At 35.4% G+C, this 24,621-nt stretch overlaps 1 protein-coding gene across 1 annotated transcript; it reads left to right on the forward strand.

The window, feature by feature from the left end:
* Positions 1–17,562: 17,562 nt before the first annotated feature.
* msantd2 (Myb/SANT DNA binding domain containing 2) lies at positions 17,563–24,214 on the forward strand. Its single transcript, XM_087807356.1, has 4 exons — positions 17,563–18,017; positions 21,148–21,403; positions 21,479–21,542; positions 23,149–24,214. The coding sequence occupies exons 1-4, from the start codon at positions 17,577–17,579 to the stop codon at positions 23,954–23,956; spliced, it is 1,569 nt and encodes a 522-aa protein (XP_087663482.1). The 5' UTR covers positions 17,563–17,576; the 3' UTR covers positions 23,957–24,214.
* Positions 24,215–24,621: the final 407 nt, after the last annotated feature.

Here is a 24,621-nt window from a genome sequence, read left to right on the forward strand (position 1 = left end):
AAATATTTCGTGGCATGATATTGCAACTTAGAAATGAGGAGATATTCATTTTGATCAACGAAATACATACAAAAAAATTCTTAACCAACATAAGTCAAACAAGCTGCCTACAAGTTATGTTAATCGAAATACTGTTGCCAAATATGTACATTCAAAATGGTACAATAAAGGCAGTTGTCAGAGACATCTCATGATATCGAGGAGGATCAAAAGGCCATCCATTCACCCGCGGCACTTTACTTACAGACTTGAAAGTATGAACACAGTCGAGGAGTTCAAGGTTTTCAACACTGGAAGTTCTTTTCTGCCACTTTTCTACCTTTCTTAAGCATTCAAAGAATCTGCTGATATCTGAAGCCGGCATCACCATAATGCCCTCGAGGTAATCGCTGCCCGGAGGAGTCGAACATCCCAGTGGACCGGAGCAAATAAGGACAGACACCCTCTAGGACAAGCCTTCCCCAGTGGACTTTTAAGTCCATTGAAAGATAAAGATTGGTGTGGATCTGACGAGAGACCCCGCAGTGGCAAAGCTACCAGATATTGATTCATCCACGAGGTCTTTTCACAGTCTGGGGAAGTTCAATGAAGAAATAAATAGTCGTGTTTGAAGACAGCGGTCCCTAAACATTTTTTTTAAAGACTGGTTAATATTCAGAAATACTTCACTTGTCTCTAAGGCATGGCCAATAATTACAACAAAATAAAATGTAGTATTTTGTTAATATTAGGGGGTGTATTGGCAATAACTTACTTCCGATATTTATCAGGAAATAAGGGCAATTACACGATATACTGCGATACTGTAGTAACAAGGATATATTTGTAGTATTGCCGAGTGCTTGACTCATGGCGCCAAAAATCTACACTAGACCGCATGACTCTGGATGAAGTCATACCTTCCGTCATTTGTTTTGAAACCAAACACAAAAAAAACAAACAAGCTTGAAAAGCTGGAGGAGCCGACTGTATCCCCTTGTCCTCAGTCATCGCCAGGATTTCATTGATTAATTGCAACTTAAAAAAATATAAGACTGTTCATATTTTCATGTTAATTGTAAATAACAAAATCCAATTATTTTATTTAATACCGTAATTTCCGGACTATAAGTCGCAGTTTTTTTTCATAGTTTGGCCGGGGGTGCGACTTATACTCTGGAGCGACTTATGTGTGAAATTATTAACACATTATTACCGGTATATCATTTCACATGTTATTTTCACATAAACCCAAGAGGGCGCTCTAGACTTGTGTTGATAATTTATTAAAATAATTAAAATAATATTTTTATTTTAAATTGCCTTTTAAGATGACATGTCTGTTCTTGGTGTTGGATTTTATCGAATAAATTTCCCCCAAAAATGCGACTTATACTCCAGTGCGAAATACAGTACACTTTATTAGAATATAATCCATAAAAAAGAAAACCTAAAAATATAAATCAGTAATGTCAAATATCAATACAGTATTTTGGGAAAAAAAATGTCAAAAATATAAATAAACGCAATAAATTGTGTATTATTGACAGTTGTAAAGAAAATTCTGCCTTTTCTCAAAATAAGGACTGACGACACCCTTTAGGGTTTATTAAGTCTTTTGAAAGGTTAAACATTGTTCGGACTCAGATCATGAATAAAGGGGAAATAATGCGAGTGGTTTATTCTTCCTGTACGGCCCGGTACAGACCTAACTCTTGGCCTAACTCTTGGGACCGCTGTTCAAAAGGTTTCAGGACTGGTGAGTCATTCTTCTAAGCTACTACTGTATAATGTCGGTTCTTCCAAGCATTCGTCCATCGATCGTTCCTGTGGGGGGAATTAGAGAAACTACCCACAACATTCGGTCATCCTCCCTCGTGATCATCCGTTACAGTGAACAGCTGAGGCGCCGACTTGCCAAATTCCACGCTCAAAAGTTGATTACCCAAATTATTGTCCATTTTGATTGTTTGCAAATCTGCTTGAGTTGAGTTATAAGAGTTTTCCACATGAATACAACAACACAACTTGGGGAATTTTCTTTTAAGAAACTGATTGCCAAGGCATAGAAGTAGAGAATGTTTTGTACCCACAGCTAGGTTAATAACTGATAAAAAAAAAACCTGGTAGGCACCGCCAGCAATAAAACACCAAAAAAAGGATGACGGACTTCTTATTTCGAACATCAAATTGTGGTTTTTCATTTTGTGCTGCTTGATTTACTCAAACATGATACACCTGAGCCATCGAACGGGCGAGCTCTTGGGGGGTGCGGGGGGTGAAATTTCTCGCTGTCACGGACCCAGACGTGCAGCCGAGTCCGAGCGCCGGGCTTAAGGGCGCCGCGGTAATCAAAGGCGGAGGACGTGGAGCGCTGAAGGAGGCAGAACTCCCCTCCAGTGGGCGCCGGAGAGAAGCCCCCTCTGCACCCACTGCCTTTTAATTAGGCTCACAGCAGGACCATCGCACACACGCCACTCATCACACACACACACACACACACACACCGATACCTTCTCCACTTTATTATTCCTTTGTCAACTCTGCTCGCTATTAAATGGGAGATGTTGTCAACGACTCTTATTGTTCTCTTATTATTTAAATTATTGGATTTTTTTGGCTCAAAGAGACGTTTTTTTTGGGGTATAAACACATTATCGCAAAGGATTAAGGATTCAGATGATCTTTTTAAAATTCCTCAGTTGTTGTTATTTTTTATTATTAGACTCATTTTGGACAAAATCTCAACTTTTTAAATTCTCCGTTCATTGGAAAACTTTATCTACTTAATTCAAACATATGGATCTGTCTTTGTATTTAAAAAGAGAAGACAAACGACTGAAAAAAGTAACAAATAACATGTCAATATTCAATGTAAAAAAGATGAACTCAGCTCTGTTAGTTAAATATATATCCTGGGGGGGGAAACGCAATATTTAAGTGTATCTAAATTTTCTAACACATCTCCTTTAAGAAACATTTTAAGATGTTTTTATTTGTTCAGGCTTTTCCTTGATTTTCTGGAACTCCTGTTGTGTTATCAGTTTTATCTTGATCTTTAAAGTATATACTTTATTGAATATTGTTTTGATTGTTTAAGCTCTTTCTGGTCTGGAAAAGCGCTATACAAATAAAAATGACTTACGTACTTACTTAATAAAGTACCGGTATACATTTGTGAAAAATAAGTCCTATATGAATATAAAAAGTTACATCTATCTAAGTTTAATTACGTTTTTTTTAAAGTTTTTATTAAATCAACTTCATTTAAAAAAAATCTTCATCATAAAGTTTGTATTTCTTTTTCTTTATAATGCAACGTAAAATTCAATTTATCTTAACTCGGTCGATGGCATTTAATTTTTAATATTTTTAATATTTTCCTGTGACCATTGTGTGCCGACTGGGGGTCAGAAGAAGAGGCTAATGTCGTATTGAGCAGTGGACAGACTGCAGGTCAAGAGGCTGTTCAGCTGCTCCCACACCTGAGCCTAAAAAAAAAACAAACAATGGCCACACCCCTCGCACCCCCACTCGTCACCGCCATTACGTAGTTCGTTCTCTCACCCATGCGTCATATTCGGTAACTTTCCACAAAGGCTGACGAATCTGTGACGAGACGCCTGATCCCGACTAAACCCTCCTACATGCGTTCACCGTCTTTTTTTTGTTTGCCATAAATTTAAACCGAAATACATCTGCGGTGAGTCACGACAAATGTGGTCACGTGATCACTCGTTTAAACAGAGTTTTCTCAAATTAATCATGCATGAGATGTAAATGTTCTTTGTTTGAAAATAAGGCACATGGGATTTTTTTTAGCTGTTCAAATTCAATCATCAGTTTTGTATTTTTAGGAGAACAAAAGAAAACTTTGAGCTTCATTCATTTAAAATTGGTGATCATTTGCTTCATCAACATGCAGAAGAAATGTGAAGACAAATAAAACAATGTCAAAGTCCTAAATAAATTAAAATAAATAAAATAATTTTATTTAAAATAAAATAAAAACTTATATCACCAAAAATAAATTGTTCTCATTGAGTTCTTGTCTGCTCTAGATGCAAATATCCTCAATAGTGTTACATTTTTTAATGTCTTCACTCAAATCGTTTGATGATCATGAACCAACATTTATTTCCCATTTTAAAGCCAATGTGAACAATTTTCAGGACTGAAACCACTTATTTCAAGATGTAAGCTGAAGAGAAACTATTAAAACAGACATAACTTCTGTAAAATTAAAAGCAGAAATATATTGATAATATTGTTTCTGGCTCCCCCTGTGTCGGAACAGTGTAACTGCAGTATCGTTGAATCTCCGTTGCCACATACCGAACTGCATTTGTTTATAGAACAAGAGAAAGCCTCTTATTGGGCTTTTGATTTTCTCTTTTAATTTACTAGTAACTTAAAAAAGGTATCACAGAACAAAACTCTTCTCTGACCTACTGCTGTGATGACTACTGTTACGATTTAATTTTAATTAGAAAAAGTTACTTTTTCTGAGATTAAATAAAAGCACAAGAGAAGAAAATGCAGAAAATTGAAGTAAAATAAAAGAAGAATCACATACCTTCGACAGAGAAGAACATGGAGTAATCCCATAGAGGTTTGTATTTACCACAAAGTTCTCTAAAAGAGCAACAAAAACAAAAATAAAAATCACAAAAACAATGCATTTGACCACATTAAAGTCAACTACACAAATAGCCCCTTGTTTAACTGCCAAGCAACTTAAAGAGAAAATACATTTAAAGACGTTATTTTTTTGTAAATTAACTGAGATTAAATCACTACCTGGCAACAGGTGTGGATGTCAACAACAATCAACGCTGCTCGCGACCACCGGGTGTCACTCTAAAACTGATCCGTGTGCTACAAACTGCTAGGAAGGAACCATGCATCTCCAAAAGCGCCCGAAACGCATAAAAAAACAATCAATAAACACAAAAATAAATAAAGGAAACAAAATTAAGACTTTAAATGAAAAGTTTACGTTTAGTTAACCAACATCAAAGAAATGTTGGAGAGACTTAAACTACATTTACATTTTCGGAAGTTAAATTAAATTCATTTTTTTGTGTCGTGTATATAATTCAAATAAATATGCGGTAGTTTTAACATTGAAACTGCTCAATAATTAAACTTGAAAAAAAAGAATGAAACGTATATAAATACGTTAATAAACATGGTAAAAATCTAAAATATTTATTTGATTTTTACTATATTTCCACTAACAGTTAAAAATGTTTGTATTGTAAATACTTTAAATATATGCGAATAAATCTTTTCTAAGTAAGTAAGTAAGTAATTTATATTTATAGAATGCTTTTCTAGACCAGGGTCACAAAGCGCGTTAACAATCAAAATAATACTCAATAAAATATATACTTAAAAGATCATGATAACACCGAGAAAGTCAGGGAAAAGCCTGAACAAATAATAAAGTCTTAAGATGTTTCTTGAAGGAGTCAGTAGACTCCATTAAGCGTTAAGGGTAAATCTGAAGGACTACTCCAGAAGTACCTCAAACTACGGTGGCCTCAGAAGGACCTTAGACCAATCTCACAACAGCTATTTAATAGATACATTTTTTTTGATGTTGTAATTTATTTTGAAAGGCAACAGCCACAGCGGTAGAAATAATTCACATAAGACCCTCCAGCCATCACCAACAATGGGCCCTAGAACCTTTTTAAATAAAGAAGTAAACTAAAAATATCAGCTCTTGTTTAAAAATAAATAAAATGAACTCAAAGGGCTTGCATTTGTGATGTTTTATAAACTTGATATGTGGACTTATTTAGTGCTTAAACTTCTTCAACTTGGATTCCCTCACTCGTGACCCCGCCTCGCCTCCATCAGAGGGCACCGAAGCGGGACATGGCTTTGGCCCTGACCCCCAGACCTACCTGCATGTTTTGTTTGGCGCTGGTGGATCAGATGTTTTCAGTCATTACGCCGCCTCTCATTAGGTCGTCCGTCTCGTTCGAACAAACCTAATGAGACATTGTTTAATGTTCAGAGTCCCTCCTCGCCCCTGATGTGTGTGTCGGGGTGTGTGGATCCAAATTACCCCGCCGTCTGATTCCGGGATAGCACCTGGTACCCCCTTGTCGCTCGGGGGAGGTAAGCTTAAGGTATCCACAGGGAGAGGTGAAGGTTGGGGGATTTGGGCCCAGCTGGACCCGGTTGAAGAGCTAAACGTTGATTGGGGAAAGGCCTGATGAGAAGAGTTTTTTTTGGGGGGGGGATGAGGAGAGGCGGTGGAGGACTCATGGGGGGGCAGGGGGGGTTCTTTTGTCTGAGGATATGCAGGAGAATCTTTTGGAAAATGCCAGAGGGAAAGTGCTCAGCGAGAGATTAGTTCAAAAGGTTGTGTTTCTAAGAAAGATCCTTGAAGATAAGATCAAATTTGGGAAAATCTTCACTGGGAAAAGTCGCAGAAATATTAGATAAGAAAGTTAAAAAACAAAAAAGTGAAAGAAAATGTTTTAAAATTAACCTTAGAGCTGTTTCCCAATAACACTTTTATAAAAATTATATATAAACTTGTGATTTAATTACTGTGTGATTAAAGCTTCAGTTTCCATTATAAAACACTTTATTTTCAACATTAAATGTGAATAACTATTATCCTTGTTGTTTTTTTTTACCCTTTTATTTTGAAGTGAAGTTTAAAATAATAACAGCCGCACACAACAAAGATGCTGCTGCTTTGAAGTTCTGCTGGAAGATAATAAGTATAAATAAAATTGTGAGCTGGAGAAGAGCGATCCTTAATTTGTTGTTTTCTCAAAGTTTTAAATTTCATATACAAAGAAAAATACTAATACATAATAAATACCTGATATATTACCCTTTCTTTTTGTGCCATTTCTATTTCTATTCTATTTCCTGTGTGCACAAAATGCTAATTCCTTAAGAGTTATGAAGAGACAAATAAAAAGTATATGTATATTTAATGTATACAATAAAGATGTTACAGAAACATAATAACATAAACACAATTAAAGAAACATTAACATCAAAACTAAAGACATGGACAATAATATAAATAATAAAATATTTTAATCTTAATCTTGTCATTCCCTGCTTTTATTTTGGTTTTATTTTGTATTTCTACTTCCTGTTTTGTGTTGTGGCCCATTTGCCGCCCGTGCCATGATATAATTCTGCAGACACCCTTGTGTTATCTCAGGGTCAAGGTGACCCTAAGACTGAAAACAAATGTGTTTCTTGTATCCCTTGTGTTGTCTCTGGATCAAGGTCCTCCACCACTGCATATGTATTCATGGAAGCCAGGGAGGACGTTCATCTCGACCCAGAGGCAACACAAGGGATACAAGAAACACATTTGTTTAAGGCCCTTTGGGTCACCTTGACCCTGAGATAACACAAGGATTAAACATGAATTTAATTTGTCACGACAGTTCACAACGAAAAGATTAAACATACATACACATTATTTTAAGGAATATTGTACAGATATTAAAATAAAAATAAATAGTATTGATAATTGAAAAGTAATACATTAAAAAACATTTAAAAAAAAAAACACAAATAATGATAAATAAATTGAAAAAAATAAACAAAGTGCACACACTACAGAAGTACAAAGGGGAATTAAAAATTATATTATATGGATAAAGATGGAATAAAGTTCATCAAGTTTTTTAGTTTATACAGCTTTAATTATATAGTTAAGATAGAACATAAGATGTATGTTAAGAACATATTTCTAAAATTAAAATAGAAACTTTATATTTGACATAAATGGCCCCAAATCACAGTGAATTACACTAAAATCCATATAACAATAAACAACAAAATATCAATCAAATGTGTCAAAGAGACGGTCAGAAATAAGTGTTGAAAGACCCCCCAGGCCTGCGGCCCTGTCTCCACAAGAGTTGACCCCTGGTGACCCCCTGATTAAGATTAATGTAAATTCTGAACCGAAAATTGACCAAAATCAGTTCAAATATTTGCTGATAAGTACCGGAAAATACAACTTTATCCAGTCAAAATCATCAGTTTTCCATCCCAGAATATCAAGTGCCGCCGCATCATTAAAGCCTCTCGACTACAGATGAGAATAGAATCCCACGTCTCTCCGACCGTCAAAAAAAAGGGGTTCCAAACATCAGCTGCAGGTGCGAGGCTTGAACGCCGGGGACTGACAGCGAGTTCAGAAACGATGAGGCTGCAGTCGTGCGGCGCTCACTTGAGTGAAAACACTTGAGGGCATTTCGTCATTAAGCCTCATGAGAGACAGATGCGACCGAATCAAGAGACGAGCACGGAATTGAAATTCATCACCTAAATGAAGGGAGACATTTATCTTCTTCTCCGCTCTTTATCTGAGCTATCAGGCAAGATACATTGATTTATGCTCTCTTTAACACTCGCTCGTTCATTTGATTTTGTTAGCGTTAGATTTGGAGCTGATGTCAACCAGTCGTCTTGTAAAACTTTCATCTTAATATGTGTTTTAGCAGATGGATGGATGGATGGATGGATGGATGGATGGATGGATGGATGGATGGATGAATGGATGGATGGATGGATGGATGGATGGATGGATGGATGGATGGATGGATGGATGGATGGATGGATGGATGGATGGATGGATGGATGGATGGATGGATGGATGGATGGAAGGATGGATGGGTTGATGATTGGATGGCTTGGCAAGTTATGGGATGGATGGATGGATGGATGGATGGATGGATGGATGGATGGATGGATGGATGGATGGATGGATGGATGGATGGATGGATGGATGGATGGATGGATGGATGGATGGATGGATGGATGGATGGATGGATGACTTGGCAAGTTATGGGATGGATGGATGGATGAATCGAAGGATGGCTGGGTTGATGATTGGATGGCTTGGCAAGTTATGGGATGGATGGATGGATGGCTTGGCAAGTTATGGGATGGATGGATGGATGGATGGATGGATGGATGGATGGATGGATGGATGGATGGATGGATGGATGGATGGATGGATGGATGGATGGATGGATGGATGGATGGATGGATGGATGGATGGATGGATGGATGGATGGATGGATGGATGGATGGATGGATGGATGGATGGATGGATGGATGGATGGATGGATGGATTATCTTGTTTAAAATATAACGAGCATACAACAAGGGGAAAGCAGCTCAGCAGCTCAAAAGTCGGGGTACATTTATTTTTCCCTAAACACTCAAAGCTTCCTCACAATATTTTGAAGAACATCAACCATATATTTTACAAGAGATTGTGCATCGTGGGCTATCATTAAAAAACATTATTTGTGTTCACAAGACCTGACTGATGTTGAACTTTAGTTTTGTGGCTCTTTTATCTAGAGACGTTGACCTCTGGGCTTTTTTTCAACTTTGTCCAATGAATAAGGTTGATTTTTTTTTGGTTTGGGCAACATTTGTTTGTTTTTTTTCACATGTTCCCCTGATATTGAACCTAAGTTTAGCGGCATTTTTTTTGTTTATTTTGGGGCATTTTATCAAGTTTTTCCAATAAAAATATTTCGATTTTTTCTTTTCAAATTTTTAGAACTTGAGAAAATCATATTTTGTTTAACATTTATGCACCATTTGTTTGTGTTCATGTGATCGGCCTGATATTGAAGTTTAGATTTGTTTTCACTTTTAGAGACATTTTTGGTCATTTTTTCAACTTTTTGTAATTAAAAAAGGTATTTTTTTCAGTTTTTAAAAGACTTTACAAATCACATGTTTAATGTATGTGCAACATTTGTTAATTTTCACGATCCTCCTGATATTGAACTTTAGTTTTGTGGCATTTTCCCCCAATTTATAGAGACGTTGATTTTTGGCCATTTTATCAACATTTTTCAATTAAAAAGGCCGATTTTTTTTCATTTTTTTTAGACTTGAGAAAATCATATTTTTGACATTTGGGCAACATTTTATTGTCTTCACATGATCCGCCTGATATTGAAGTTTAGATTTTTTACCTTTTCTTTTAACATTTTTAGATACATTGATTTTTGGTAATTTTTCAACTTTTTGTAATGAAAATATGTTTTGTTTTTTCCTTTTTTTTAAACGAATATAGAAATCACATTTTCAATGTTTGCGCAATATTTCTTTGTTTACTCAGGGTCCCCCTGATATTGAAGTTTAGATTTGTGACTTTTCTTTTTCCATTTTGAGAGATATTGATTTTAGTCATTTTTCAACTTTTTCTAATGACTTTAGAAATCACATTTTCAACGTTTGAGCGGAATTTTCTCCCAATTTTTAGAGACGTATATGGCTGAGCTTTTAAAAAGTAATACTTTTGTGTATTCATTGGTCTTTTGTCCTGAAAAACAGATTAAAAAGGTTTCATTATTTTCATTTTAAAAGCGTCTAAAAACCCAATAAAATGAAGAAATATTCAGAACGAGCTGCTCCTGAAGGCATCGTTTTGACGGCGAAGACTCTCTTGTCCAAACACAGTGTCGTCTCATTAGCTCTGAATTATGTCGCCTCATGCTCCAGGATCTAAGCTGCGTCTCTGCCTGGATTAACTCACTCCTTAATGTGTGGTTCGTGTGAGACGAGACAGTTGAACACGAGTCAATGAAGGAAATACATCTTCTAGGAAATACTCAAAAGAATGAACGCATCGTTCAGAATATTAACACGTGTGAGGATTTTATCAGAAACATTTTTTTGAATTTTGGTTTTCTACTCTGAACATCTGACAGAACAATGCTACTGAGCTTCATGGAGTAATACTGCAAAGCCTCGCTGATAACTATGGAGCTTCAAGGAGTAATCATACATTGGCTCACAAAGTAATACTACAAAGCCTCACAGATTAATACTACAAAGCCTCACAGATTAATACTATGGAGCCTCACTGAGTAATACTACCAAGAGTAATATTAAAAAGGCTCACGCAGTAATACTACGAAGTCTCGCGCAGTAATATTACAAAGGCTAACGCAGTAATACTACGAAGGCTCATGCAGTAATACTACGAAGACTTGCACAGTAATACTACAAAGGCACGTGCAGTAATACTACGATGGCTTGTGCAGTAATACTAAGAAGGCTTCTGCAGTAATACTACGAAGGTTCCTGCAGCAATACTACAAAGGCTCGAGAAGTAATACTACAAAGGCTCGCTCAGTAGTACTACAAAGTCTTGCGCAGTAATACTACGAAGGCTTGGACAGTAATACTACGAAGGCTCCTGCAGCAATACTAGGAAGGCTCGAGAAGTAATACTACAAAGGCTCGCTCAGTAGTACTACAAAGTCTTGCACAGTAATACTACGAAAACACTACGGGCAGTAATAGTACGAAGGCTTGTGCAGTAATAATTAGTAAGTAATAAGTAGTAATTTAAACAATTTCCCGAAGGAGACCTCCTGAGGGATCAATAAAGTTTTACCTTACCTTACCTTACCTTACCTTAATAATACACAGGCTTGGGCAGTAATACTACAAAGGCTTGGGCAGTAATAGTACGATGGCTTGCACAGTAATAATACACAGGCTTGGGCAGTGATAGTACGATGGCTTGCGCAGTAATAATACACAGGCTTGGGCAGTGATAGTACGATGGCTTGCGCAGTAATAATACACAGGCTGGGGCAGTAATACTACGAAGGCTTGCGCAGTAGTATTACAAAGTCTTGCACAGTAATAACAACAAAGGTTTGTACAGTAATACTACAGAGGCTCGCCCAGTTATACTATAAAGTCTTGTGAAGTAATAATAATAAGTCTTGTGCAGTAATACTACAAAACATCGTTAGACACGAGTTATACTACCAAGACTTGCGTTGTTGTTTACCAACATTTTAAAATAGTAGTGAGTAGAGTAGAGTGTACAACATCATTTCGGTTCATGGTCATCAAGTACAACCACAGTTAATACAGAAGTCTTACCGTTTATCTTTGAAGAAATTAAAATGATTTTAAACGCGTCTAATAGTACGAAAACTAAAGAGTTGATTAGTATTTATCAACACAGAGTATCTTCTAAAGCTGCGTTGACAAATAATTCAACTTAATTTCCCATAATGCACCACACCTATCTGGTCAATGACCAACAATACCTGCCATCAATCTAAAATGACAGCCACAGAAATATTGATCAGTGGTGATGTTTCCGTCAGATTTGACGTCTCGCTGACAGCAGGCGACGCTAACAGCTGCTGAAAGGTTAGACCGGCCACTGTTTTCCGGTCTCTGACCTTTATTGGAAGTGGGTTTTTTTTAGGACTCATCCCAATATGGATCTGGCTTTTTTCTCTTTCGGCCGGGTCAGGACCCTGCTGACCATAACACGCACCGGACAGATGGCGGGGCAGACCGGAGGAAGGTACTGGTCCCTGAAGCCCATCAAACACTGTCAGAGGTAAAGTAAACAAAGACACCATCCATCAATCGCTCGTCAAAAGACCAATTATGACGTCCCGGGTCCAATGAAAGATCTGGTCTGGAGCCCTGAGGTCCGGTAAGTGGATAATAATGCTAAAGATAAGTTAGCGTGTTAGCTTCCGTGCTACTTCTCGTGATCTCGACGATGAATATTTCACCGAAAAATGATTAAAAATAAAACAGAATCATTATATTGAAATCTAAAAAATCGTTGAAAAATCCATGAATATACAACGAGTCGTAGTTTGTGTTGTGAGCTCGTCTAGTAAAAGGTTTATTATTTTATTGGTGATGTTAAGCATTTTTACTGCACATAGTAGTATTTAATTTATATTATTCTTTGTTCTATATGGCCTATGAGCCACATTTTTCCACGCCAAGTCATTTTCTGTGGCCCAAAACTGATTTTACTTACAGGATATACTGTCATTTTTCTTTAAAAATAAATTAAATACTGATTTCAAGAACATTAAAAAACTTGATACATTTATGTAAAAGTGTTCCAGAGTTGCAGTCGTATGTGCCTTAACACAGTATTAACTAGTGATGTGTTGATGAAGCTTCATGAAACAGTGTCATGTTGTTTAGAGGTCAGTAGGTGGCGCCATCAGTTTAAAAAATATGTGATGTTTCATTAGAACAGTTGTTCAAAGAAGCTTCGTGAGACCACGACTATAATCTTTGGTTGTTGATATTGTATAAGTGGTAGGCTAAACATATTGTATTTTAGATTCATTTAACTCTGTGTTTTTATCTTTTTAAAAAAATTCAACATTTTCAACATAACCAATAACTGACTGGCACGGCTACTGTAAAAGCAATATAGACTTTATAAAGCTTCAAAAACGATTTAATAATAAATAGTTAATTAATTATATTTTTCAAATCTGTTCAAATCCAGTGGTAAAGTAACCAGAGCATGTACTAAAGGTGAAAGTCTTAATAAAAAAGTTTTGCTATTTTATTTATTATTATGAATTATTTTAACATATGACAACATCATAACATGTTTTTTTTGTTTAAGGGCCTTTTATTTAGTATTTGTTTTACCTCAAAGGATTTTAGAAGTTAATTGAAAAGATGTAACAAAAAAAAATCATTGTTTACTGTTTTCTTCTATATACATTTAAATCCCAATGGTAGCTTATCTAGCAATATACCTATTTTTTTAATCTTCTTTTTTTTTTTTTTTTTTTTAGGAAAGTCTTGAACAGCTTCCCACCTGATGTTAGAGACTTTAACCATAGTTTTCTGAAGTTAAAGATCAACTAATGTTAATGTTGATTTAAGTGTGTCTTAAATAGATGCTGGAGTCTATTGTATCATCAGTTTGTGTCTGTTTGTACAAAACTCCATTTTCATTGAAATATTGACATTAAAAAAATAATCTTTAACCTCACCCCCTGAAAACACTTTTTCTGGAGATTAAATCGTGTTTACCATAACCACACCCACTCTGCTGTGATTGGTCAAGCATGCAGGTTTGTTACGTGTCATCAATCCCAGAAGTCTCCAACTCCGAGGGACTCATTGTATAAACAAAGCTGGACGTGATTACAGTTGGGAGTGATGCCAGTATTACGTCATAATGAAGTCCACTCGTTCGCCCAGATTTCAGACAAACTTTATAAGTAAATAAGTAAGTAATTTATATTTATAGAGCGCTTTTCCAGACCAGGGTCACAAAGAGCTTAAACAATCAAAACATAAGAAACTCATATTTACAAGAATAAAATTGTAGCTTATTTAGCTTAATAAATGTTATGGCCTAATGACAATTTTTTTTAAGGAATTTTCTCGTCTTTCTTTTTGCTTGACGGCCCCTAACAAAATTTACAGTATTTAATGTGGCCCTTGAATAATTATAATTGCCCACCCCTGCCCTAAAATATAATAAATATGTAAAAAAAAAAGTTTTTTTGCGTCATACATTTTCCCATCGCCGCTTCCATTGTACGTCCCTATAATGACTCGTAACATAATAAAAATATAAATCGGAAGAAATACTTCATTATGTGCAATAATTACCGAATAAAAATTACCTATAAAAATAGTGCACCCCCAAAATTTTAAACCACCTGTTCTCTCTAGTATGACGCTTCAACTACTGTGATTTATAAACTTTAATCTCATTACATTTAAGAATTACTATGGGAATACCATGGTGATTCATGAGACTAGCCCCAGCAGGTTTCAAATTTTGGGGGTGCACTATAAAAATAGGAGTGTGAGAAAATCAATATTTTTCCAGCACTGAATCAATATTTAAAAATACTCTTTGGGTTGCATTTAAAAGAAACATTAAAATCCCCCAAGATCCCGGCGATGACTGAGGACGAGAGGATACAGTCAACTACTTTTAAAGTTGATGTTTGGACTTTTTGGACATACGATTTCGTCAAGAGTCATGTGGTCTGTAAATTCTGCAACACTAGAGTCAAGTACTCGACAATACTACAAATATATCCTTGTTACTACAGTATTACTATATATTGTATCGTTCATACAATAATTCGATTTTCCTTTATAATTAACTAAGCAAATATTCACAAATTGCTCATTTTTGTGTTGCAATTAAACTTTTTTACCGCTAGATGGCAGCTGTCATTACGTTCTCCGCAGTCAAAGGAAACATTTAAATCGCGCAAGTTCCCGGCGATGACTGAGGACAAGAGGATACAGTCGACTCCAGCAGTTTATTAAGCTCATGTTTGGACATATTTTGGTTTCAAAATACAATAATTAGATTTTCCATTTACAATTAACTTCAATATTTGAAACATGATGTGAGTGAGTCAGGAGAGTTTCACATTAGATGCCCTAAAATATTATAAATATGTCTTCAACCACTGTGATTTATAAACTTTAATCTCATTACATTTAAGAATTACTATGGGAATACCATGTTGATTCATGAGACTAGCCCCAGCAGGTTTAAAATTTTGGGGGTGCACTATAAAAATAGGAGTGTTAGAAAATCAATTTTTTTCCAGCACTGTATCAATATTTAAAAATAATTTGGGGGGTTATTTTTTATTGTAGTTCTTTTATGGTTTACTTTATATTTCAATAAAGTAGGTGCAAAATACAGTAATTGGATTTTCTTTCTACAATAACATCAAAATATTCACAGCTTATTGTTTTTTTGTGTTGCATTTAAACTTCGTCCTCCGCAGTTTAAAAGAAACATTAAAATCTCCCAAGATCCCGGCGATGACTGAGGACAAGAGGAGACCTCCTGAGGGATCAATAAAGTTTTACCTTACCTTACAGTCAACTACTTTTAAAGTTGATGTTTGGACTTTTTGGACATACGATTTCGTCAAGATTCATGTGGTCTGTAAATTCTGCAACACTAGAGTCAAGTATTTGACAATACTACAAATATATCCTTGCTACTACAGTATTACAATATATTGTATCGTTCATACAATCATTCGATTTTCCTTTATAATTAACTAAGCAATATTCACAAATTGCTCATTTTTGTGTTGCAATTAAACTTTTTTACCGCTAGATGGCAGCTGTCATTACGTTCTCCGCAGTCAAAGGAAACATTTAAATCATGCGGCGATGACTGAGGACAAGAGGATACAGTCGACTCCAGCAGTTTGTTAAGCTCATGTTTGGACATATTTTGGTTTCAAAATACAATAATTAGATTTTCCATTTACAATTAACTTCAATATTTGAAACATGATGTGAGTGAGTCAGGAGAAATGAAAATCAATATTTTTCCAGCACTGTATCAATATTTAAAAATACCTTTTTGTGTTGCATTTAAACTTTGTCCTCCCCAGTTTAAAAGAAACATTAAAATCCCCCAAGATCCCGGCGATGACTGAGGATGAGAGGATACAGTCAACTACTTTTAAAGTTGATGTTTGGACTTTTTGGACATACGATTTCGTCAAGAGTCATGTGGTCTGTAAATTCTGCAATACCTGAGTCAAGTACTCGACAATACTACAAATATATCCTTGTTACTACAGTATTACAATATATTGTATCGTTCATACAATAATTAGATTTTCCTTTATAATTAACTAAGCAAATATTCACAAATTGCTCATTTTTGTGTTGCAATTAAACTTTTTTACCGCTAGATGGCAGCTGTCATTACGTTCTCCGCAGTCAAAGGAAACATTTAAATCTCGCAATTTCCCGGCGATGACTGAGGACAAGAGGATACAGTCAACTCCAGCAGTTTATTAAGCTCATGTTTGGACATATTTTGGTTTCAAAATACAATGATTAGATTTTCCATTTACAATTAACTTCAATATTTGAAACATGATGTGAGTGAGTCAGGAGAGTTTCACATTAGATGCCCTAAAATATAATAAATATGTAAATGAAAAAAATGTTTTTTTTGCGTCATACATTTTCCCATCGCCGCTTCCATTTTACGTCCCTATAATGACTCGTAACTTAATAAAAATATAAATTGGAAGAAATACTTCATTATGTGCAATAATTACCGAATAAAAATTACCTATAAAAATAGTGCACCCTCAAAATTTTAAACCACCTGTTCTCTCTAGTAGACGCTTCAACTACTGTGATTTATAAACTTTAATCTCATTACATTTAAGAATTACTATGGGAATACCATGGTGATTCATGAGACTAGCCCCGGCAGGTTTAAAATTTTGGGGGTGCACTATAAAAATAGGAGTGTAAGAAAATCAATATTTTTCCAGCACTGTATCAATATTTATTACTCCATTACGTTCTCCGCAGTCAAAGGAAACATTTAAATCGCGCAAGTTCCCGGCGATGACTGAGGACAAGAGGATACAGTCGACTCCAGCAGTTTAGTAAGCTCATGTTTGGACATATTTTGGTTTCAAAATACAATAATTAGATTTTCCATTTACAATTAACTTCAATATTTGAAACATGATGTGAGTGAGTCAGGAGAGTTTCACATTAGATGCCCTAAAATATAATAAATATGTAAATGAAAAAATTTAGCGTCATAGATTTTCATTTCACTGCTTCCATTATACGTCCCTATAATGACTCGTAACATAATAAAAATAAAAATCGGAAGATATTGTTTATTATGTGCAATAATTACCGTATAACACGGATTCTCCGAGACTCCACCGCAGACCCTGAACGCATCATCCCCCCCTCTCCCCCCTCCCCTTAGCAACCGAGTCAACATGGCTGCGTCCGGCACCGTGGATCATTCTCCAGAGATCTCTCCTCCGCTCAAGATCCCCAAAACCGAGGTGCCATCCCCGGAGTCCGAGGACCTGAGCGACAGCAACCAGTACCAGTCCAACCCCTCCACGCCGAACCGCTTCTCCCCTCTGAACGTGGTCTCCGGCGGAGCGGCGCTGGGCCGGATCACCACGGCCTCGTCCTCCTCCAACAGCTTCACGGCTTGCCGGGGGATGTCGTGGACCCCGTCCGAGACCAACGCCCTGATCGCGGTGTGGGGCACCGAGCGGCTGACGGAGGCGCGCATGCAGCAGCTGGAGGTGGCGGGCACCGTGTTCTCCGGGAAGGCCCCCGGGCCGGCCATGTACGAGCGGGTGTCCAGAGCCCTGTCGGAGCTGGGCTACGAGAGGACGCCCTCGCAGTGCAGGGAGAGGATGAAGGTACGGTACCCCCAGAACCCCGGGACAGGTGTCGCGCAGAAGCACCTGCTCGGCGGGCTAGTCTCATGAATCACAATGGTATTCCCATAATAAGTCTTATATATCGTTTATAAATCACAGTAGTTGAAGCATCATATTAGGGAGAACAGGTGGTTCAAAATATTTGGGGTGCACTAGAAAAATAGGGGTGTAAGGAAATCAATATTTTTTCCAGGGGCTTTTTATTTAGTATTTGTTCTACCTCAAATGAATTTAGAAGTGAATTGAAAATATGTAAATAAAGAATTCTTGTCTCAATCATTGTATACAGGATATTCAATAGCACAGTATCGATATTTTTTTTATTGTAGTTCTTTTATGGTTTACTGTATATCTCAATAAAGTAGGTGCAAAATACAATAATTTGATTTTCTTTCTACAATAACATGTAAAATATTCACAGCTTATTGGTTTTTGTGTAGCAATTAAACTTCGTCCTCCGCAGTTTAAAAGAAACATTAAAATCCCCCAAGATCCCGGCGATGACTGAGGACGAGAGGATGCAGTCGACTACAGCAGTTTTTAAAGTTGATGTTTGGACTTTTTGGACATACGATTTGAGTCATGTGGTCTGTAAATTCTGCAGAACCAGAGTCAAGTACTCGACAATACTACAAATCTATCCTTGTTACTACAGTATCACCATATATCGTATCATTCATACAATAATTCGATTTTCCATTTATAATTAACTAAGCAAATATTCACAGCTTGTTCATTTGTGTTGCAATTAAACTTTTGGCCGCTAGATGGCAGCTGTCATTACGTCCTCCGCAGTAAATGGAAACATTTAAATCTCGCAAGTTCCCGGCGATGACTGAGGACAAGAGGATACAGTCGACTCCAGCAGTTTTTAAAGCTGATGTTTGGATGTATTTTGATTTCAAACCAAATGAAAACAGTTATGACTTCGTCAAGAGTCATGTGGTCTATAAATTCTGCAACACCAGAGTCAAATACTACACATTTATCCTTGTTAATACTGCATTGCATTATAACACAGTAAATCATATTGTTGCCCCCAAGTCTCAGTATCACAATATATATCGTATCATTGCCCCTCAATCGTGATACGTATCATATCGCCAGATTCTTGCCAATACACACCATCACTCAATAAGGAATCCCACAAATCCATGGGTTAAATGATTGGTCAATCATCAAGGTTTGTCACCGCAAGTCATCAATCCCAGAAATGATTACGTCATAATGGACTCCGCTCTTGTAACCTCTCGTTTGCCCATATTTCAAACAAACTTTATAAAGTAATACGTTCAAAACATGGTCATGATGATGGACTTACTGTATCTTTGAGAGGAAGACTTGAAACATGTGAGTGAGTCAGGAGAGTTGACGTTAAAGTGGATAAATAGAGTGTAAGTTTAGTAATAGAAGCTTCTTACAGGACAAGCTACTAAATACAAAAACATAATGTTTAGTACTTGCTCTTCTCGCTTATGTACTTTGTGGTGTGCGCTTAAAAAAAAATTCTTGTACATGTGTTATTGTCTTGTAATAATGTTAATTGTTGTTGATTTATAGAATAGAATCTCTTCATTGTCAAAGAAAACATTGTTGACATTGATGTGTGTCTCTAAACCACTGGCATCAAACAATACAATACACCATACAAAAAAAATGTAATTTGGAATGAAAACAAAGAATGAAATGAAAACAATGTTTAAAAAATGCATAAACAAAAAAATAAACAAAGTAAAACAGCAATTTAATAAAATAAATAAACTAAAAAATGTAATTTAGATAAATTACAACCAAAATACTTTTAATTCACAGTGCAAATTTAGTTTGTTGTTTTTTTTAACATTGTGCAAATTTGTCGCAAATTGTTATTGTTATTATTTTAAAGTCATTATTATTGAATTGTATATATATTCATGTTTGTATTAGTTATTTTATTTATGTATAATTATTTAATTTATTTTATTTTACTTAATTATTTTTGTTTTATTATTATTTTAAAATCATTATTATTTAATTTATTTATATTCATGTTTGTATTTAATTTTATTTATTAGTTGTTTTTATTTATTTATCATTCTTTTATTTATTTTATTTGACATAATTATTTTTGTTTTGTCATTATTTTAAAATCTTTATTATTTAATTTATTTATATTCATGTTTGTATTTTATTTTATTTATTAGTTATTTCATTTATTTATCATTCTTTTATTTGTTTAATTGTACTTAATTATTTTTCTTTTATCATTATTTTAAAATCGTTTTTATTTAATTCATTATATTCATGTTTGTATTTAATTTTATTTATTAGTTATTTTATTTATTTATCTATCATTCTTTTATTTATTTTATTTTACTTAATTATTTTTGTTTTATTATTATTTTAAAATCATTATTATTTAATTTATTTATATTCATGTTTGTATTTAATTGTATTTATTAGTTGTTTTTTTTTATTTATCATTCTTTTATTTATTTTATTTGACATAATTATTTTTGTTTTGTCATTATTTTAAAATCTTTATTATTTAATTTATTTATATTCATGTTTGTATTTTATTTTATTTATTAGTTATTTCATTTATTTATCATTCTTTTATTTGTTTAATTTTACTTAATTATTTTTCTTTTATCATTATTTTAAAATCGTTTTTATTTAATTCATTATATTCATGTTTGTATTTAATTTTATTTATTAGTTATTTTATTTATTTATCTATCATTCTTTTATTTATTTTATTTTACTTAATTATTTTTGTCTTATCATTATTTTAAAATCATTATTATTATATGTATTTATATGTTTTTCTTTCATTTTATTTATCATTATTTTATTTATTTTATTTTACTTAATTATTTTTAGTTTTGTCATTATTTTAAAATCGTTATTATTTAATTCAGGTTTTTATTGCATTTATTTATTAGTTATTTTAAGAGTTTTATGAATGTTTTTGTAGTAATTTTATATGTGTACTAATATGTATGAATGTATTTTTTTTGTTAAACTGCTATGACAACTTATAACGGTGACATATATACATTAATATCACTTGAAGGTCAACATAACATCTGCTGGAACCTAATAAGTAGTTTTTCTCACGTGTCTCCAGACTCTGCGGCGCTGCTACAGCCGGGTGAAGGAACACGGCATCGGCAAGAGGAAGAGCAGCTACACCATCGAGCAGCTGGAGAAGGTCTTCGGTCAGGGGGGCTGGGACTCCCAGAGCTGCGCCCCCGTCCTCATCAACAGCAGCGGCCTGTACCAGGAGATGGAGTCCGACGGGAGCACGCTGGAGGACTTCTCTCAGGAGGACTGGTGCAACCAGGTGCTGGACTCCGACTTCCAGGAAGGAGACATGGACGCCGGTCAGTCAGGTCCTGTTTTTTTTTTAAATGAAAGAGTGAAATGACCAGAGTTTTTTGTTTTTTGTTTGTTGTCAGAAGAGGTCCAGGTGCCAAAACACCGAGCTTTGCTGCTTCAGAACGAGTTGTCGGTACAAACCCAGTGAGTTAAATTCATTTATTTCACATCGTTTTGTTGCATTTCAGCAGGTTTTTAATTCATAGTAAATTTATTTTAAGCACTTAAGTATGGAGCAGCCATTAGAATGTAGCTAAACTATAAGTAAAACAATTAACTATAATAAAATAAGTATAATTGTCTTTAATTGTTGTGAAAAGTGTTTCCACAATCGTGTCTTTAGCTGATTTATTGACGTTCCTGCTCAGGTTGTGGCTTGTTATGACCAAACTTTTTGTTCAAAAGAAGACAAACTGGATCTGTTATGAGGGAAAATATGGAAAAACTTAAAATATGTACAAAAATTTCAAGCTGAAGTTGAAATTATCGGATGTTAATATTCATTTTAATTTAAATAACCTTGATATAGATCTTAAATGTAGAATAACATGACATTATGCTATAAAGTGTTTCCGTTCCAAGACCTCACGCTATAAGTGGAATTCTGCAAAATAGTGGCGCATGTTGATGATGTCATTTACGAACTTTTTAAACAACATGCAACATTATTAGTACATCCCGAAATTTCCTGATATAGTGAAGCATCTGCAATATTGGAGGACACACCGAAAAAGTAATTTTTAGAATTGACAAAAATCAATTAAATTATCAAATGAAAAAGAGAAAAAGGACAATATTATATAATTGTAAGAAACCTTTTTAGCCCGATATTACTATGAATCACAAGTTTTTAACTTTAAAATAATTTTAATACATTTTTCCAAAAACAAAAACTTGATCTAAACCGGTGCCTTCAGAAATCAGTATTTAGTGAAAGAAAACTAGGAGTAACCAAGATGCAAAATAACCAAAACTTAAATGTTAAGTTAAAGAACGTTCTAAAGCGCCTTGTTTTTTATTGTGAAAAAACGCAGTACGCCGTATCTACCACTAGGTGCCAGCAATGCGCCTAAATCGTTTTTCTACTACTTTTTGTAAAAGTAAGTAAGTAAGTAATATTTATTTATATAGCGCTTTTCCTGACCAGGGTCACAAAGCGCTTAAACAATCAAAACAATACTCAAAAAAGTACATACTTTAAAGATCAAGATAATACTGAGAACAACACAGGAGTTCGAGAAATTCAAGCACATTATTATCAACGTAAGAAACATTTCCCTCCTGATATTACAATGAGTTTTTAACTTTAAAATACATTATATTTAATACATTTTACACAAAAAAATATTGATCTTAAAAGGCCTTCAGAAATCAGTACTTAACTAAAAATAAGGGGCAAATACTTAAATATTAAACCCAAAAACTCGAATTTTGTCTTTAAAAAAATGGTTAAAGAACGTTCTGAATAAAGCATCACATTGTTTAGCGTATTGATAAAATGCAGTACACAGTATCTACCACTAGGTGTCAGCAACGTACCTAGAAAATGTTCGGCGCTACTATCTTTGTTTTGGTAGATTTAAGATCGGCCTCTAAAGGTAGTTAAACTAAAACTTTATTTTAATGAAAAAAAAAGTTCCAAGATACTGAATATTTAACTAATACATATGCATATAAAATATAATACACATTAAAATATAATGCATATTTACTTATAATACATCTAAATAGTTGTTTTTTTGACGAACAGGAAACTGGAAACCATGGAGACCGTGATCCGTATCCTGGAGTCGGTGCCGCTCCAGTGGGAACACTTCCAGACCTGGACCGAGTTCTCTCGCCTCCACCTCTCCAACAAGCTGGCCATCTTCGGCGTGGGCTACAACACGCGTTGGCGCGACGACGTGCGCTACCACCACGCCGAGATCAGCTCCCAGGTGCCCCTGGGCAAGAGGCTCCGCGAGTACTTCAACCCGGAGAAGCCCGAGGGCCGCGTGGTCATGACCAAGGTCCAGAAGATGAACTGGAAGAACGTCTACTACAAGTTCCTGGACATCACCATCAGCGAGGCCCGGTGTCTGGAGCTGCACATGGACGTGGACTGGATCCCCGTGTCCCAGTCCAGATCCGCGTCGCACTACCTCCTGCCGGGAGACGTCCCCAAAACCTACGGACTCTACGCCGTCGGCTACGAGGAGGCGGCGTCGCCGTCGTCGTCGTCGGAGAACGGCCTCGAGCGAGCCGGCGCCGGAGTCACGTACTGCTACCTCGGCATCGCCGAGGACCGGACTTTACAGCAGAGTCTCTTCCAGCACTTTCAGGGCAAGTCGGCGGCGCCGCCGTCGCCCGTCACCCGCTTCCTCCTGGACAACTGCTGCGAGGCCAGCGAGGAGGAGCGGCCACCAGGGGGCGGCGGCGCTCGCCCTCTGCCCGTTTACGTGAAGTTCATCGAGGTGGAGCTGGACTTCCTGTCCGCCGGCTCCCTGGTGGAGTGTCTGGAGACGGCGGTGGGTTACCCGCTCAAGTTCAACGCCAGGGAGACCTGCCAGCACGTGTGACGCCAGCCCTGCTTCTACCGTATTTATTCTGTTAAACGTGCACTTAAAAAAAAGTTCAGCCGCTTGTTTTTCGATGTAAACGTTGCCTCATCAGGGACGTCTGTGGAAGTTTATCAGTGTCGGAATATTGAATGGTTGAGGTTTATTTTTTTCAATAATTTAATCAATTATTACTAAATCTTAATTATTTCTTTGTTCGAATCTAATAATTGAAGTTATAATTAATTTGTATATTGAAAAGTTGTTTTTTTATCATTACATTTCAAAAGAAAAATCGAATATATTTCAAAATAAATGCTTCTTCTTTTTTTTTAACCATATTGACATTTTATATAAAAATATATTTCAAAATAAATGCTTCTTCTTTTTTTTTAACCATATTGACATTTTATATAAAAATATATTTCAAAATAAAATGTTTTTTTTGTTAACCACATTGATATTTATTATTACAATAATTAAAAAATGAATGTTCTAAATTCAGTATTTTATTACTTATTTTAAAAGGCCTTTTCTTTGGTGTCACAATTATACCTACTTTTTTGATATTGATATATACACAATTTAAAAGGCTATGAATTTAAAAAGTATTTTTATTTATATTTTATGGGTAAAAAAATATATATAATTCATTCTGAATTTTATTCAATTATTCCACCAAAAAA

This window comes from Callionymus lyra, chromosome 14, assembly GCF_982586985.1.
Source record: "Callionymus lyra chromosome 14, fCalLyr1.hap1.1, whole genome shotgun sequence".
Lineage (NCBI taxonomy): Eukaryota > Metazoa > Chordata > Actinopteri > Syngnathiformes > Callionymidae > Callionymus > Callionymus lyra.

Coding starts and splice junctions, on each gene's coding strand:
- msantd2 (XM_087807356.1), top strand. CDS start 17,577: ATGGCTGCGTCCGGCACCGTGGATCATTCTCCAGAGATCTCTCCTCCG. Junction 21,404..21,478: donor GGAAGGAGACATGGACGCCG/GTCAGTCAGGTC, acceptor GTTTGTTGTCAG/AAGAGGTCCAGGTGCCAAAA. Junction 21,543..23,148: donor GAGTTGTCGGTACAAACCCA/GTGAGTTAAATT, acceptor TTTGACGAACAG/GAAACTGGAAACCATGGAGA.